Source organism: Ctenopharyngodon idella, chromosome 12, assembly GCF_019924925.1.
Source record: "Ctenopharyngodon idella isolate HZGC_01 chromosome 12, HZGC01, whole genome shotgun sequence".
NCBI lineage: Eukaryota > Metazoa > Chordata > Actinopteri > Cypriniformes > Xenocyprididae > Ctenopharyngodon > Ctenopharyngodon idella.
The window spans coordinates 21,331,871-21,350,041 of NC_067231.1; the positions used below are offsets into that span (position 1 = coordinate 21,331,871).

General features: G+C 35.3%; 2 protein-coding genes and 1 long non-coding RNA gene across 7 annotated transcripts in view; 1 reads left to right on the forward strand and 2 right to left on the reverse strand.

The window, feature by feature from the left end:
* Window positions 1-1,013: 1,013 nt before the first annotated feature.
* Window positions 1,014-4,647, reverse strand: si:ch73-256g18.2 (small integral membrane protein 36). The gene is made up of 2 exons (XM_051914964.1): window positions 3,568-4,647; window positions 1,014-2,105 (listed from the first exon to the last, which is right to left on the reverse strand). The coding sequence occupies exon 1, from the start codon at window positions 3,924-3,926 to the stop codon at window positions 3,618-3,620; it is 309 nt and encodes a 102-aa protein (XP_051770924.1). The 5' UTR covers window positions 3,927-4,647; the 3' UTR covers window positions 1,014-2,105; window positions 3,568-3,617.
* Window positions 4,648-6,146: 1,499 nt separating this feature from the next.
* Window positions 6,147-10,576, reverse strand: LOC127523928 (uncharacterized). Its single transcript, XR_007932971.1, has 2 exons — window positions 9,074-10,576; window positions 6,147-7,879 (listed from the first exon to the last, which is right to left on the reverse strand). It is a non-coding gene; the product is annotated as an uncharacterized LOC127523928 (long non-coding RNA).
* Window positions 10,577-11,036: 460 nt separating this feature from the next.
* ankfn1 (ankyrin repeat and fibronectin type III domain containing 1) overlaps window positions 11,037-18,171 on the forward strand; it is an 88,292-nt gene continuing 81,157 nt past the window's right edge. Inside the window, exons 1-5 of one of the 5 annotated variants that reach the window (XM_051915124.1) lie at window positions 11,037-11,231; window positions 11,339-11,420; window positions 12,554-12,678; window positions 12,795-12,947; window positions 16,096-16,328. In XM_051915124.1, coding sequence (XP_051771084.1) covers window positions 11,185-11,231; window positions 11,339-11,420; window positions 12,554-12,678; window positions 12,795-12,947; window positions 16,096-16,328 — 640 coding nt within the window. In that variant the 5' untranslated portion in view covers window positions 11,037-11,184. Of the gene's footprint in view, window positions 11,421-12,553; window positions 12,679-12,794; window positions 12,948-16,078; window positions 16,329-18,171 lie in introns of those variants that run through there. The other 4 variants (XM_051915126.1, XM_051915123.1, XM_051915125.1 and 1 more) reach the window with 4 other exon arrangements.

Below are 18,171 nucleotides of genomic sequence, written 5' to 3' on the forward strand. Positions count from 1 at the left end.
TTGTAAAGTTTTTTCTGTCATGATTTTCTGTCCTGAAACCACGAAACAATTTTTATCAACATTTGTTTTCCATGAAAAGATCAGTAACTAATTTCAAGCAATTTTCGCGCTCTATGTCAGTGAGACCAGCGATTAACTTTTATTGTAAGTGCATACTTTTAAGATAAATAATTTAGTCCAGTCACCCACTGACAAATTACCAACGAATTACCATTGGTTCTAACTAGAGGTCGACTGATAGTGCAAGTGTATATATATATATATATATATATATACTGTATATGAGATGTAATAATAAAACAGAAAGTAGGCCATACAGAAATACAGACATTAATTCCTTTCCAGAAAATATGCAGCTAAGCACTACATCCCTTTGACATGCACGCAAGAAGTCATGCTCTGTCTCTCTAAAGCTTTTGCATGCTGTAAAATGAGCTTTCTGTCAACAGCATGACGGTCACTCCTGCAATGACGTGTTCAGAGCAGACCTCCAGTACGTGCTGCTTCTGGGTGTGGCCTAAACGTCCTCTTACTCGAGACAAACACAGATGACTTCCTGTGGGATTATGTGGCATTTATCAAATAGACTAGGAGTTATATAAAGCCATTTGTAAATGCAGAGGGAGCAGATTGGGATCTAACATTAATCCCAGCCTGCATTCAGCCTGGCTGCAATCCATCTGAAAGAAAGGACAGGCAACAGGAATTACAAACCTTACACTGGTCACATCCTCCTCCACTGTCTATACCCTTGCTTGCCCTCTCCAACTCATGGCCAACACAGGATAACTGAATCTGATCGATTGAGGGCCAATGTTCAGTTTTAGCAATAATGATATGTAGACCTACTTTTTCTGTAAATTCAGTTAGGAATTATTAAAATGATTCAAGATTTGCTCAGATTTATCACAGCTCTTACAATGCTGATACATGAAAAATAAATAATAATAAAAAAAATGCACAATTAGAAAAAAATCATTTGCTTTTTTATTCACCAAATTTACTGTAGAGAATACACGAGTTTTCGGAACGTTATATTAGTGAAAATAGGAATGAAATCACCACTTTTATCACTTGATTGTCAAAAATCTCTATTTTTTTTAAATTAACACAAAAATATTTAATATTAATATAAAATTTTTCTTCCATAAAATAAGTTATTATGATTATCATCATCATCATCATCATCTTTGGTAACACTAATAAGGTTTCATTAGTTAACAAAAACAAATGAACAATACTTCTACAGCATTTAATAATCTTAGTTAATGTTAATCCAACATTTAATACATTTTTAAAATCAAAAGTTGTATCTGTTAACATTAGTTAATGCACTGTGAACTAACATGAACATTAACAACTAAAATTTATTAACTTACATTAATAAAGATTAATAAATGCTTGTAAAAAATATATTGCTCATTGTTTATTCATGTTAGTTAATGCAATAACTAATGTTAACAAATGAGACCTTATTGCAAAGTGTTACCTTTTCTTTATTATTATACTTCATAAATATATTGCATTTTAGATTATGATTTATAATGATGATGATGTAGATCAACTACTCATCAGCATTTGATTCCTGGGGAATACATATATAGTAAAATGTATATACTGAATGCAAAGTAAGTTGCTATGGAAAAAAGCATGTGCCAAATGCAATGCATAAATGTAGATGATGATTTAACAATTGCATTCAGCCAAGTGGGTTCATCAGTGTCCATTGAATGAGAACTTTTTATTGTTTTATCTGTGAAACAATTCTTATATTATTGTAAATGTATCCTTTATAATATACCTATAAGTTTACACATTTACAAACATGCACACATTCAAACTTCACAACAGACACATTCAGAATGAATAAGTTATATACTTAGTGTTGCACACTAACACAACATTTATGCTTTTGACATAGCTGCAAAATCATATGTCATTTTTATAGCAGACAACATTGTGACTGTACACGTGTCCAGACGTTTGCCCTGTTTAGGCATGCACATGTGTCTTCTTCTGGCCTCTATCCAGTGTCCAGAGGATAAAATAACTCCATTTCCATGATGAAAATGTCCACAATAAACTAATGAATGCAGATGGATGCTCTGAAACAGAGAAGAGAAGAGGCCATTAAAGACTGTGTTTTATTGACTACGCCTCCAGTGGCAAAATGCTGTTTGATGCGTTGTCAGTTTAAAGTCAGAGGGTTGCATTACATAATTCTAAGGATGAACACTGTCTCTTTAAAGGGGTGCTACAGTATATGGAGTTCAAGATTGCAAATATATATGTATGTTTAAAGAAAAGTAATATAAGCAATACTTGCACTGTTTGACCACAGCAAACTTGAGATTTCACATTTCATAGTTTGTTTTTGGCAGTGTATTTTAGTTCTAGACAAAGATATAGTTAGAAATTAGGTAATCAACAGGTTACGAGCAGGAAAAGTCATATTTATGTTACTGCTACCATTGGCAGATGTGCTTAAACATCATATTTATATGAATATGCAAAAAATAAAAATGTAAAAATTGTCATTTTAAATCTAACTTTAATTTTAAAAATGTTAATGGTTTGTTTGGTTGTCTTAAATGGGTTTATTTAATCATAAAACGATTATCTGAGGGGGAAAAACTAGCACTGGCCCTTATTCTTTTTTTATTATTATTATACATTAGCATGAATTTTTCCAGATCATAGATGATATTTAATTGCTATGATCTTATATCAATTCTAGAGATGTCTACACATCAACTTTAAATCACAATATTGCAGACATGATACACTCTTTTCAAGCTGATCATGTGCTCTGGCCACAACAACAGGTTTTGTTTTTATCTGATTGGTTATATAAAATGATGGCTGCTGCTTTTATATACAGTAGCCTACTAGATAAGTTCAAATCAACAAAAGATTATTTGAAGCATCTATTTTGCATGCAAAAGAGCAGATAATGTTTATTGAATGATTTAGTTGCATGTAGGTAGTCCTGCTCTTAGTATTAAATCAAAATCACAACATAAGCTAACATAAGTTTTGACCAATCAAAGAGGAATCGATCCAAAATTACCATAACATTTTTTTCCCCCTTTTATTTCATCATTCAGTTCAATTTTATACAATATTATCTTTACATAACCATCTTATCTGGATAAATTAAAGACCATAGTGCGTAAAACACTACCGTCACAACGGCCATTTTGGTTTGTATGTTTACTCGGATGATGATGCAATAGTACAGACAGTTGATGTTGCTGAAGTTAATCCCTGTGCAAATGCCTTCTTTCTGTTAATGGTTATAAATCCTAAAGAAATACATCATGTCATCTACCTGGAAAAGGAATATATCTGTGAGTATTGTTTGCAAACGATATGTAGACTAAATGATGTCAGTATGTAAAACATGTCTTGATTTTTGTATCCTTATTAGTGAAACAAAAAAAAATCACATTATAAATCATATGGAGAAACTCTACAAATGACATCACTTTGGACAAACAAAAAAAAAAATCAATGAGCATTAAATGGGTCATGTATTCAGGTCAGTGAGAAGGAATTGTTTCTTACCTCTTTCCTTTGAAATTAGGTTTCAATTTTAGCACTAGTCTCTGGATGTGTCAGACCAGCGTGCTCCTCTTCTCGCGCATGTCAGGGGTCAAAGGTGTGAAGTTGGAGGAAACTGTATTGTTCTGCTCATTATAACGCGATGAGGCCGGGGAGTTTTGCATCACCACAAGCCGGATGGGAGACTGTTGCTGGGGGGCAGGGGGCTCGGAAACGTACTCCTTGGAAGGGTCTTTGCCCCGGCAGTCGTACAGGATGCAAGAGATGAGAAAGACCAGAAGCAAGATCACGTAGCTGGCGATGAGGATGATGAGGTTTAGAGTGACTGGATCAATCTCCAGGTAAAATTCCATGAGACCCATGGCGACGCTGCATCCCTGACTCCGCGCTCTGAGAGAAACGTGGGCACCATGGACTCTAGTCGGGCTCTTCGGCAAAGCTTGAAGTAGTAGGGATATTCCGACGAGCACCAGCAGGGCCCTCTGTAGAGATCAGAGTGGAGATGTCGCTCTGCCGTTCAAAGACTTTAATCCCTCCCCTTCTATTCCACCAACCTTGAATTCTTGCAGCCAATGATTAAAAGCTGCTCACTTTAATAGCTTAAGCTGCCATTTTAATTTTGCCAACTGCACATTGCGGGATGGATTTGGACAAATTATGTTGAAGCGGTGAAAGGGTGGAGGAGAATTTTTAGCGTGTCCCACCTCGTGTCCTTTTGCCAGGAGCACGTCAATGTGGGATTTCACTAAGTATTGTGTAATGACTTTTAGTTATGTCATTATAAATGGACCGTGACATAACACTCAAGCCAAAAAGCAGATTTAATGTGTGTGGAGGTATTTTGGGAAAATGTAATATGCATTTTCCCCCATTTTTTTTTGTTTTGTTTGGTTTAATCAAGATATTTTTACATATAAAAAAAAGAGTTTTTGAGACAGTGTCCATTAAAAGTGGCTAGTTATGTTATGTCTTTATAAATGGACTTGACATAATACTGAAGCCAAAAAGCATATTTAATGTTGTTTTTGAAGGTAATTTGGGAAAATATAACTTAAATATATTTTTTTAGCATTTGGCCTTCATAAAATTCTGAATACATTTTTATGTATTTTTTATTATTTTTCTCATTCAGTGGATTTTCTTTAAAAAACAATAATTTGTTTAACAATTTTAATATTTAATATCGCCATAATCTAAGTCATACTAAGAGTGTTTGGGACAGTGTCAGCTGAAAGAGTCTAAGAAACTGCTGTTATGTCATCATAAATGGTTTGTGATGTAAAACAAGCCAAAAAGCAGATTTAATGCTGCTTTTGGAGGTATTTTAAATTCTGTGGCATTTTGCACTCATCATTTTTATAGATTTATAAAAAAAAATATTTAATAATAATAATAAAACACTTTTGTATTAATAATTATATATGATGATTAAATATAACATAAAGCATATTAAGAGTTTTTGGGAGGTGAAAGTGACTAACAGTTTTATCATGTCATTACTAATGGATGGTGACATAACACTAGAACCAAAAAGCAGATTTAAGGTTAGGTGTGGAGGTATTTTGGGAAAATGTAACATTTAGCATATCATAAGTTAAGGTTTTATATATGTATATATATATATATATATATATATATATATATATATATATATATACATATGTTACCCTGGACCACAAAACCAGTCATAAGGGTCAATGGTCAATTTTTTGAAATTGAGATTTATACATCATCTGAAAGATGAATAAATAAGTGATGTGTGGTTTGTTAGGATAGGACACTATTTGGCCGAGATACAACTATTTGAAAATCTGGAAACCGAGGGTGCAAAAAAAAAAATCAAAATATTGAGAAAATCACCTTTAAAAGTTGTCCAAATGATGTCCTTAGCAATGCATATTACTTACAAAAATAAATTTGATATATTTATGGTAGGAAATTTACAAAATATCTTCATGGAAAATGATCTTTACTTATTATCCTAATGATTTTTGGCATAAAAGAAAAATCGATAATTTTGACCCATACAATGTATTGTTGGCTATTGCTACAAATATACCCGTGCGACTTATGACTGGTTTTGTGGTCCAGAGTCACATATAGTGTTGGGGGTACGTGAGTTATGTAATCAATTACTTTTTTCAAGCAACTAACAAAGTAAGGCATTACTTTTTAATTTACAATACACTTTTTCAAACAAGTTACTTTGTTTTCCCAGTTGTTGACTGACAGCTCTCTTGTCCCCATATTGAGAGAAATTGGAAGTGCAGAGGCGTTGTGTGCGCTGCGTAAAAATGATGGTTACTGTAGTTCTAGACTAAATGTGAGCATGCATTTACTCTTTCCTCAAAATGAATAAAAACAGTGAAATTCAAACTCAATATTATGCAAACCTGCAACAGTTAAACATGTTAAATAGCACAGATTTACTTAAATTTAAATACTTTACGCATTTAATCTCACTTTATTTACCAATGTCTTGGCTGCTGACCTTCGATGATCCAATTCAACCATACGAAGCAAAAATTACTTTAGATAAACATCACAATGTCACGGAAACACAGACTGGAGAGATGGGCGAGTATAAACAATTAAACTCTTTATTGAAAAATAGGTTGAAATTAGCAGAGTGAAAACAGGCAGCAATGGCGGTGAGTGCAGACAGGGAACTTGCAGGTGAGAATCCACACACACACTTCTAACAGTCACTGATATGCAATGAATAACTTTCCTTTCTTTGCAGGATGTCCATATAGAAACTGGGGAACAAGGAGGAACAGGAGCATGGAGACTGAAGGGGAGACAGGGACAAGGAGCAGGGCACAGAGGTAAGTATAGTTCCGGTAAGTCGCAGTCCAAACGATAGCAGTCTTGGCAATCAACAAGACCAGACAATGCACATAAATGGAGTGTCCTTATATCTGGTGCAGGGTGATGAGGTGATAGATGAAAGCTGGTGATGATTGTGGAATATGTGCAGGTGATGGACCAGGAAGGATTCTGGGTAATGTAGTGCAGAAGGTGACGGACATGGTGACTGAGATTGTGTGTTTAATTTGTTTTTATTGCTGAAGTAAGGGTGTTACACTTTCTTCTCTTCCTCCTCCTTCTCATATTCTTTTGCAATCCTTTACAGCAGCACAGCTGAAAGGTTTGTTTGAGCTGCATTTCACTTTTGGTGTGAAAGGGCCTTTACATTTCACCCAGCCCATGTGAGAAAAAGTAAGGCAAAATATATGTATAAATATAATATATGCAAAGCTATACTATCATGTATCAACAATAAAAATAAAACTGAAACTTTGATATTTAGTGTTATACCCAAAGGTAATCTAAGGGTACAGTATTGTTTGACCTTCATGTTAATGGACGAGAAAGTAGAGTGCTTTTCTTCTTTTAATCTGGGTTTGCAACATCTGCCTATTTATGTCTTGATCTGTCCATAAGCATCTATTACAGCTTACAGCTGTGCAGTGAACACTAGCACATACCACCTGCCCAAAGTTTTATAGTTTGACAAGGATTATACTGTAAACGTACCAGATGGACTAAAAGAATAACTGAGGTCTTAAAAAGAAGGTCACAGGTGGGGGCCATGCAAACCATACATGACACAGGGCATAATCTGTCTACAATTTGAATGAATGTGCTGCTCTGGTTTTTATGCATGTGATTTGAAGTCACCAATATTTCCATTCAAAGCAGGTCTTTTTAAACCTAAAAGTACGTCATGCGAATCGTACCATTTAATCAAAATCTGGATATTATGAGCTCTGGGTCAATCTCATTCTGTTGAAACTCTAAACACATTGAATAGTACATTGAATTTTAATGACAAATGGATTCAAATGAATTCATTTTCAGTCATTCCAAAACATATTTTAATCAAAGCTATTCCTCCGACTCTCTACCAGGTCAGTCTGACTCTCCCACGATCTGTCCATTTTTCTTCTCTTTCTGCATCTCCTGCACACTGCACTGAAGCCCAGAAGCAACAGTCCACTGATGAGAAGCAGAAGTCCCAGAATGGAGATGGTTGATCCATGGGTGCTGAAACTGTAGGCTACCGCTGTGACTGCAACTCCAATGATCAGGAGAACCACACCAAAAGGAAGGGTACAGCGAGAGCAGGACCCCTCTGCTCCTCCAGTGGCTGTCGCCAGCTCTGCTCCATTAACCAGGGCTGAACCCTTCAGCGCAGAATGATCAGTGCTCATGGTCCAGTGGAAGCTGCTAGGGTGCTTAATTCACTTTTGTCTGGTAATTTTCTGGTTCCTCTTGCTCTTTACTGACGATTCAGTTCATAGCAGCATTTCTAAGGTCAAAAATTACCACAATAAAACAGAATTTTTAATGTAACTGTTTTGTAAATCTTTAGATTAAGTGAATTATCATATTCATTCATTCGTCCATCCATGTACATATCTTTTTTCATTATTGATCATTTCTATCTATTCATATGTTCAGTCATTCACTATGTACATTTCTTCTGCAACAAGCATTTTTCATGTTGCACAACATTTGTACAATCTTTGCACTAAAAAATAAATAGTTCAATAATATTTTGGATTTGCTTTGGACATCTGTTAAATGAATAATTTGAATTGAATTTATTGCACATTTCAGAGTATATTTATTTCTATCTTTTCTTTGTATTCTCTCTATATTTTTGTAGTATTTTATTGTGTTTTATGATACTGTACTGTTTTGCAATTTCGTGATTTATGTTTATTGTTTTAGTGCCTCGATTTCCCCCAGGAGATTGATAAAGTCATATTCTAAAAATATAGGCAATTATGAAAAATGAATGAAATGAAATGAAATGAATGAAAAATTATATAGTCACTTTGTTTTGAAATTTGATCATTTCAAATTTTCATTTTGCTTTGAAAAATAAGAACTTGATACACAACTGTTCAAAAGTTTGTGTTCAGTAAGTTTTTTTTTTTTTAATAAATTAATACTTTTATTCAGAAAGTACGCATTCAAGTGTCTGTAAATACATTAATAGTTAAAAAAAAATGCTATTTCAAATAAATACTTTTCTTTTGAACTTTTTGAATCCAGAAAAAAAGTATAGTTTTTCACAAAAATATTAAGCAACACAACTGTTTTCAGTATAATAGTAATATAAATGTTACTTCAGCACCAAATTAGCATATTAGACTTATTTCTGAAGGATCATGTGACTGCCATTGCAGGTATAAAATTACAATTTAAAATATATTAAAATAGAAAACAGTTATTTTAATAATATTTCACAGTATTACTGTTTTTACTGTATTTTTGATCAAATAAAGCAGCTTTGGTGAGCATAAGAGACTTCTTTCAAAAACATTAAAAAAATCTTACCACAAAACTTTTGAACGATATTGTACATATGAGCAGATGTAAGTAGCTTTATATAAAATATCATAGTAAAATTATTTACCAGTTCACCATAGTCATGCAGCAAGTTTAATGCATAAAGAAAAATGCTTCACAAACTGAAGCTGAAGATGAAACTTACCATGAGAAGAAGCATATGTGCCCTGGAGTGAAACCAGACTGAAATGAAGTTTTTCTTCAATATGTTTCTCTTCCTTTAAAGACTACATTGATATTTAACCCTCTACATACAGACTGCATGTATCCATTGGAATCGTCCCTGTGGTGGGTCAGTTTCTGGGCCACCAGGGTGCCACAGTATCCAAGGAACAAAAACAAATCCCTGCACCACAGCTGCAAGGCCACACACTCCCCTAGATTCCCTGGCCATGCCGTCAATTACAGACAGATGTTCAATGTTTTCTGCCTCTTTCATCTTATTCCCACCCCCATAACTGGGTGCTGTGCTTGGACTCTTGCTCATCTGCATTGTGATCTGTGTAGTGCGTGATGGAGTTTAGCAAGGTGGTTAGAAAATCACTGAATCTCACATTTCTCAGAAAATAATTTATCATCATGTCTGCTGAAAAGTCTTCAACTGGTTTCATGAAGCTGATTTCAGTCTCTGAAGATACGCATGGGTTAAAGCTCCCTCATGTGGTCTTTTTAGTGACTAACAGGGAAAAAATTTTATCCACAGGGAGTGAGTGGGCCTAAAACATTAAAATGGGTATCATACTCAAGTGACTTGGTAAAAGCATCATCTCACCTTCTTTATCTAAAAGCAACATGGCCGCTGACCTTGAGGGTTATGTTCCTAACTTTTACGTCATTTGTCCTGTAAGATACAAACTGTTAAATTGAAAATAAAAACATCTTGAAGAAAGGATGAAATTACATTATTTGAGCAAAATATTTAATTTTCAAAGGTATCCTCATGCAGCCTCTTAAATGTCACCAGTTAAGGCTTAAAGGTGGAGTAAGCAATTTCTGAGAAACACTGTGGATACTTGAATCAACCCAAACAAACAAACCCCTCCCTTCATTGCTCCACCCCCCAAAATGCACAAACAGGCAATGCAAGAGTGGATGCTTATCATAGCTGAAGAGAAGCAAAATAATGCTTTGTGAAAAATAAAGCGAAGGTGACGAACAAACAAGGGAGGAACAAAAAATGAACATACAGTACACAAGAACAAGAGTTCGTTGTTAGTCGCCAGAAGCACACCAGCTCCAGACAAACAATGACACTGAAAACTTGAAATCTTATTACTATAGCTAACATTACAACAACAGCATATCTTGGTTCTGTGAAACATAGCAAAACCAATGTTACTCGTTTTCATTTGTTTACGTTTTCAGGCCTTCCCACTTACAGCGCTGGAAAGCTTTTCTAATATTATTGTGGGTCCTAAATGCCCAATCATAACCCTTCTTTTTCCAGCGATATTCCTCTGACCTTTCCTTTTTTGAAATGTGTCTCTCAGCATTCTCTCTTTCTACAGACTTTCTTCAAATCTCCCTCTTGTTCACTCTCTCTCCTCCCCCATAATGAGTGTATACGCCCCCTACTGCTGATTGGCTACAAGTGTGTCTTTCTCAGAAATTGCTTACTGCACCTTTAAATCAAATTTGATTATTTATTTGGTTATTTCCAATAATCTTTGTATATACAAGATAGAAAAATAATTTTACATTGATTCAGTGAGTCATAATATTTCTATATATTTAAATTTTTAATAGTCTATCATTTAAAATACAATTAGCCTATAGTTTTATTATACTTACTTAAATGTACTTTAATAAAACCATAAGTTTATTTATAAGCTTATTTATAAGCACATTTTAGTTTACTTGACAACTTTTTTTTTACAGTGTATAGATGGATTAAAAGTGTTACATATTCCTCATAAATAGGCTACAAAAACTGCATAGTTTATATAATTGAGGCAATAGTCATCATGTTGTCTGGTGGAAATAGCTGAGATGTTCTTTGGTTACATCAACATGAAGATGAAGCACTGTTTATGGGACATAATTGCAGTCCCTCATTTTCCTAGATAACTACATAAATATTTCCTGTCTTATCTTACAAAGACAAGTACAAGAAATCTGAACAGGACGGGTTTCAAAGAAAATCGACATTTTTACGTCCATACAGTCGTTAGCAAAACATAGGATATCAAAACATTACTCCGTGGAACATATTTATAGTTACTGAACATATATGAAAAGTGAGTATCTTCGAATCAGATGACAGGGTTTCTTCACTTCCTGATGGCGAACAGAGATCATATTTGGTGAGTTTTGCAGAAATCTTTAGCTTTTCTTCCAGCATGCAGTCGCAGAAGTTCGACTTTTCACTACGCCTGAGTGGAAGACACGTAACGGGAAGTTTTGAGTCTAGTTTCAGGTTTTTACGGGAAGAGGATGCAGATGTTCTGAGGATCCGCCGCGGTTCCTTAAGTCCAGAACCGGAGAACAAAGAGGTACATTCCCTCCTTTTCCAAACGAGTCCGTGTGCGTATTCAGTGAAGCTGTCTGAACTGGACGTGAAAATGTGTAAACTTTACAGTGTACATCGCAACTGAAGTGTTTGCAGTGTAGGTGGAGTGTTAGGAAGAGGAGTAATTAAAGATGGATGCATGTGGGATTTGAACTGTGTTGTGATGGTAAAAATGTGAGAAGATCTTAAAGCTTATTTCGGAACCACACCTATGCTAAAGCTCAGTTGTTTAAAGTAATTTCTGTAGTGATTAAGGGAGTGACTGTTTATCATAATTGTTTATTTTTGAAAGTCACTTTATGTAGGCATATAGTCACACATACATTAAAGTCTAGGCTACAAAAAGCTATTGAACATTTTCGCTGATATTGCCATGAAAAAAAGTTTCAGTTCATTTAATATTTACTTTCTGTGACAACATGCACCAATAGCAGGAAATTCTGTCACACTATAAGTTGTCACAATGGAACCTGCCATTAAATAACCCATAAACTTTTCCTATAAATGTAAACAGTAAAACATGAAACAGCCAAAGTAAAAGGTAACATTAAAAATATCAACTTATTATTTTGGCCCGTAGAAAATGTAATCATAGTATCATATTCGGCTCTGATGCTGCTTTAGTTCTGTGTTGAAATGCAGCATCACATTAAACTTTGTTGATATAGTGTAAAATCTTTTTGTTTTATTATAATTTAATATTTTAATTCATATTTACATATTTATATGCTCATGATTTCATATTTAAAATGTTAATTTCATATTAGGACAGGGCAGAATTCACACTTTGTCTTCAACCATACAGTTACTGGGGTATAACCTGTTTGACAGCTCCACCATGTGACAACTAGACCTGCTCTTCCTAGAAGTTTACATGTCAGCCAGATACTGTGCTGAATGTGCATTAGTAATGTGTGCGGGCTTGATTATTTAGCCAGTCTCTGTTTGGCACCACCAGCAGGGACCTATGCTGAGAAGTGACTTCAGGTCCAAAACATTAGCCATGTGGATTTTGGCTTCTGTGTAATTTGGCTTCATTAGTGATTGTAGAAGAAAACCTGCCATGATCAGCATATAGTACACTAACAGGTTGAACTATTTTCCGTGTGTGCTCAGAAATGGCTCAAGATGTCTTATGAGACTGAGAAAAGTTGCCTGCTGGCTCCACAGGAATCACAAACACCATATGGTTGCCTCACAGCTAATGAGAAATATGAAATCCCAGGAATGGGAGAGGACAGGTACTGTAAACGTGATGTTAAACACGATTTGTTACTGTCATTTATTAATATATCTGTTTTATAGGTTTAATAAAGCAAAACTGAATGATATGTCTTATTGTATTCCTGTATTGCAGTGTTTTAGAGATGCTGAGCTACTCAAAATTCTCTGATCTGGAGACATGGCTGTGTATGCCCTCCACTTTGTTACCCAGGAGCCGGGATTCAGTTTGCTCCATGCTGCCACCGTCCCATGAGAATGACAATGGAGAAACATATAAAGAAACCAGGTAATGTGTTTGTGAAAGAATTTAAAGGCTAGTTTCTGCTAGTTCCTGTTTCTTTGTTACAGACCAGTTTGATGGCATTTTAGCGTAGGCGTTTCAGTTAAGGCCAATTTTCATATCCAACCAGAAATCTTATGTTTCTGTGTTTAGACTGTTCGCTTGGTTAGCAGTGTCTTGCTTTATCTTACAGACAAGCAAATTCATAATCTTCTCTTTAACTATTACACAGCTCTTTGGAATACAAAATTCTTTTTTGTGTGTAATTACCACTGAACTGTATATTTGTCTATTGACAACCAGTTACCTACACATTTTGCAAGTTCCAAGCCTCTTGTATCATTCTGTGGTATCTTTCTTCTCACATATTCAAATTATTCCATCTCAAATATCCATTTTGCTTATTTATTTGTTAAGTAGCGTGCAATAACTGGAATAATGTACAGTCAGCTGATCATTATTAAGGGAAAAAAAAAACTTGCCATACTGAACATTAAAATTTGTAATCATAAATATATTTACAGTTTGAATTACAAAAGTAATGTTGAATCAAGATCTAAATAAAAATGCTACTTAAAATAAATGACTATTATATATATATATATATATATATATATATATATATAATGTGTAAGCAATAAGGTACAAGAGGCTCTGCTTCGCATCGTGCCTAACAACGCCCTTTAGCCGTGACTTATTCACAATACAGCACTATCCTCGAGTACCTTATTGCTTTTATAAAATGGTTACTACACAATACAAATATTAAAGACAAAAATATGTATCAATGCAACTTTCATGAAGTAAACTTTCACTAAAAGCCTTCCTTCTGCCGGAAAAAATAGTCCCTGACCGTGAACAGCAACAGAAGTTACATTATTATGCCATTAGATGGCGGCAAAGACTGTCTTTATGAGTGTGTCAGTCAGAAGCAAAGACTTTTACATTGAAAAGACTGAATTGTTGTGAACACGGAACAAGACGCAACTGACAAATGCTTTCACTAGCGCTGTCAGTCATGGGAAAACCCCTTAACAGTTAAAAGGACAAGATAATACATAGGACATTTAAACAGATTTTTTATTATGAACATAGGACTGACCTGAAGGAAAATGCTAAATTTGAACGCAGGTAATAAACTCGCTTACTCAGTCTCTTTCTTACAATACTCTTCTAGTTCTACATAATACAGGAAGCTTCAATGAACAATATCAACTGAGAACAAACAGTTTATGTTGCTAAGAGTGGTTGCTAAGGGTGTTGTGTAGTGATAAACAGAACCGTTGGGTGAAGCGGTCATAGCCGTGTTTTATCGTGAATAAAACAGCTATTGACCAATCAGAATCAAGGAGAGGAACTAACCGTTTTATATATATATGTGTGTATATATATATATATATATATATAATGTATGTATATATATATATATATCATTTTCAACTGTTTAGGAAATAATGTCTTTATTTTGACTTTGTTTGCAGTTGGTAGACTGCAATTCGTGTAGTGACCACATGATGTCATCATTTACACATCGTTTACACAAGTCAGTAACTGGACCTTCTAGTAGAAAGCTTAGGACGTTCTAGTAGTAGCTGAAGAAACACACACAGAGAGAGAGAGAGTGTATGTTCTAGTTTTATAAAGATTGTAATGGACATTCAAATTAATCTTACTACTCGCTAAACATTTCACTCCATATTTAACAACATCTGATTACTTTTGAGAATCCTATTAAACATGCTTGTTTTCTTTATACACACCTTTGAATGCATATTGAAACTAGGTGCAGAGAAGAGAGAATTACACTGACAGTACCAGCCAACCTGCTACATGTTGAATCACTGTGGCTCTTGAGGTTTCAATAGCCAATCAAAACCAATCATGTCTTCTCAGCTACCCTTTATGCGGCACTCTCAACAAAAACTGAATCATCAGAGCACCCCAAACCATATGCTACAAAGTAGGCACAAACATGCAATGCATACAATGACTAAGACCAGTTAATATTGCTTTAATCCTGCCTGGGGTAGAAAAGGAAACACACTGCCATCCAACTTTATGTAATCAGGCTACATTCATAAGCTTCAGCAGAGCCATTTATTAAAAACAAAGAGCCGGGTTCCATACTGCGATGGTGTTATTACATCTCTTAGTAGAAACAAAGCATTCACTGGAAACCTCTCCTAACTTGCTACAGTTAATCAAGCCTCACAAAAGCAACATAGCCAACTCTAGCATCAGATATGCGCTACACTTGACTCTTGACAGACTGATATGGCTTTTGTGTGCGCGGCTGGCACACTTTAGCTGAAGGTGTAATTTAATATTTATGCCGGGCGCTGAATGCTTACTGGGGCCGCTTGCTGAGTTTTTTTTAAACCAGGGGCCTTCTTTTTACCCCACAGCGATTACGTTGTTGATTTGACTATGAAAGGCTTTAGCTACGGGAAGTCCTGGGGAAAAACTGTGGTGTTAGATCTTGCAGGTGCATTTAAGTTTAATATGCTGCTCATGGCTCATACGGAATCACATGGAAAATCTTTAATAACTTGTTTTACATGAAGAGAAGAAGTCCATGAGGGCATCATGTTTGCAATGGAACGGATTGTTGAGTTTTTGTTTAGAAGAAAAAAATCAGGATCCCACAAGAGAGGATCATGGAAAAGCCAAAGCTATACCCTTCCAGATTCCAGGTACTGTATATTCCTGAACAGAAAAAAAGGGGTGTTTGTTTATTTTTGTTATTTTATTATTTTATTGAGGCTTCTGCTAAATGTATTATTGCATGGTTAAATATTTTATCTTCCACATTTAGTTCTATTTTGTAATCCATCTTGAGAATAGAATGTCCTCAAACTAAGAATTAAATTGCGCACATAATAAATGTCTATAACGCTTGATGCCTATAATATAATGCTTTAAAATATTCTCACATTTTGTTCTCACACACGTTTAATTCCCTGCTTTTTCTGACATACAGCTGAAAGCTGTAATTTTCTCAGCTTTGATTGGTATGGAAAGACCTGCGTTTTTCACTGCTGGTATGACACGCTGAGTAGTACGGGGGAGCTCAATTGTGATCATGAAAACATCACGATATGACAGCTAATTATAGTGGAGTGACAGCAGAAATGAAATCTCTTTTGTTCCACAGGCCCCCGGAGAACGAGTCTAGCCATCTGAGCCAGTGCCAGGAGAGGAAAACTCATCTATTGCCACCCTCTCCGCTCCTGCCAGTTTCAGCCTCCCCTCACTCCTCGTCGCCCCTGCAGACCACCTCAACTCCTCTGCCCAAGCCCACCAGAGACTCCTGTCATGGCGGCGTGAGTGTGAGGAAACGGCGGCGCCTGGCAGCCAGCCCCGGAGGACTGCACTGGGACGCATCAGGTATGCCAATCACAAACTGCATCCATTCATCATAGTATCAGATACCACCTCCTCTCCAAAACTCTTTTGGCTCTCTACATATATGATTGTGCCAGTGCTGTGGTTTGAAACTTCTTTGAGCAAGTCAAAAAAATATATATGTCTAGCATTTCAGTGTTTGAACTTCTATATTTGAGTTTGAGAAACCACATTTGGAGGTCTTGTGGGTGGATTGATTTCTTGTCTTGTTCGCCACGTTTCGGCAAGCGTTACTTGCAGTGCTATTTGTTTTTATTTGCTTGATTGCCTGTTACATCCAATTTCATCAAGCAATTTGCACAGTTTGACATACATATTTGTGAAATTCGAGGGCAAAGGTTCTCTGCAAAATTAATGACTTGAGTAATCTAGCTAATTGTTTCTGCCTGGAATGATACTCTCACTGTGTTTTGTTGCAATTACCTATAGTAAATGACTGATGTTGTGAAATACTAAAAAATAGGTATATGAAATGATAATTTATTCCCAGCTGGAAAAAAAAAAAAATCTAAGAATGTTTTGCTGACATTCCTATAGAGATATGAAAATGTTATGTTCCCTGAACATTCAAAACATCCAGTTTTTTAAATGTTTTATTTTTTTTTTTTTGGGTACGTTAAGGGTACATTCCATTTTATAATTTTGCAAACATTATGGGAATGTTACTTTTGAATTTTCTCTGAACATTCTAAAAATTATCCAACTAAAACATTTCAGAAGAACACATTCCATGATCTAACATTTTAAGAACATTATTTAATACCAGATAACTTTGAACATTCAATTAATGTTAACGGAAGAGCATTCTTCATAACTTCGAGAGAACCTTGTCAAAACGTTAGACGAACGTTCAACTAAAACGTTTCAGAAAAACGTTCCATGAACGGTGTATAAATAATTTTTTTGTGCTAACATTTTGAGAACATTATTAAAGACCAGATAACTTTAAATGAACATTGTATTAACGTTACTGGCAGAAGATTTGTTCATAACTTTGAGAGAACCTTGCCAGAACCTTTCTGTAAGTCTTTAGACATGTCATGCTTTTTTATATAATAGCATTAGGGCTGGGACAACAAATTGTTAAATCGCGAATCGAGAAATGATTCTGGATCGATTGTGAGATTTAACGTATCCATCGCGATTCTTTCTCGAATCGATTCTGAGCTTAGCTTTTAACAGCAGACGGCACTGCGTGCTTTAGAAACAGCCGTACTCTGCTCTCTTTCAATTCCTTACACACACCACTTGAACTTTCTATAAAGTAATCTTTCATAAAGTTTGAAAAGGTTGAAGTGAATTACAAGGGTTATTGCAGTGGGCTGTTTACATTAATCTCGCGTCATAAAAGCATTCTGAGGTGCTAGTACATAGCCGAACGAATGCGTTCTTCTTTGTCAGCATTTGAGTGTGCGTTTAAAAACTAGCCTAGAGCGCCATCTGCTGTTAAAAACTAAGCTCAGAATCGATTCAAGAGAGAATCGCGATGGATTTGGAAAATCTAAGAATTGTTCCACGAATCGAGATGAATCAATTTATTCTCCCAGCCCTTTACAAAACCCATCCATATTGAAACAAAAAGAGATGATACACAGCAATTAAATCAAATAGTTGCACATTTTTAAATAACGAGGGTATCCTACAGAACATATCACTGTATGTGTTTCAATATTAGTGTTTTAACCAACCTCATCCTGGAGTTCATGCTGTTATGCTGCCAATCGTCAGAGGTGACTCTGTCATTAGCGCTCTTGTTGTATGTGGAAATGACTCTTAATTGCAGGTTTATCTGTGACATTGCCCTGCAGGCGATGTTCATTAGCGC

Bases quoted from the DNA above. Each gene is read 5' to 3' on its own strand.
- si:ch73-256g18.2 (XM_051914964.1), bottom strand. From the start codon at position 3,926: ATGGGTCTCATGGAATTTTACCTGGAGATTGATCCAGTCACTCTAAAC.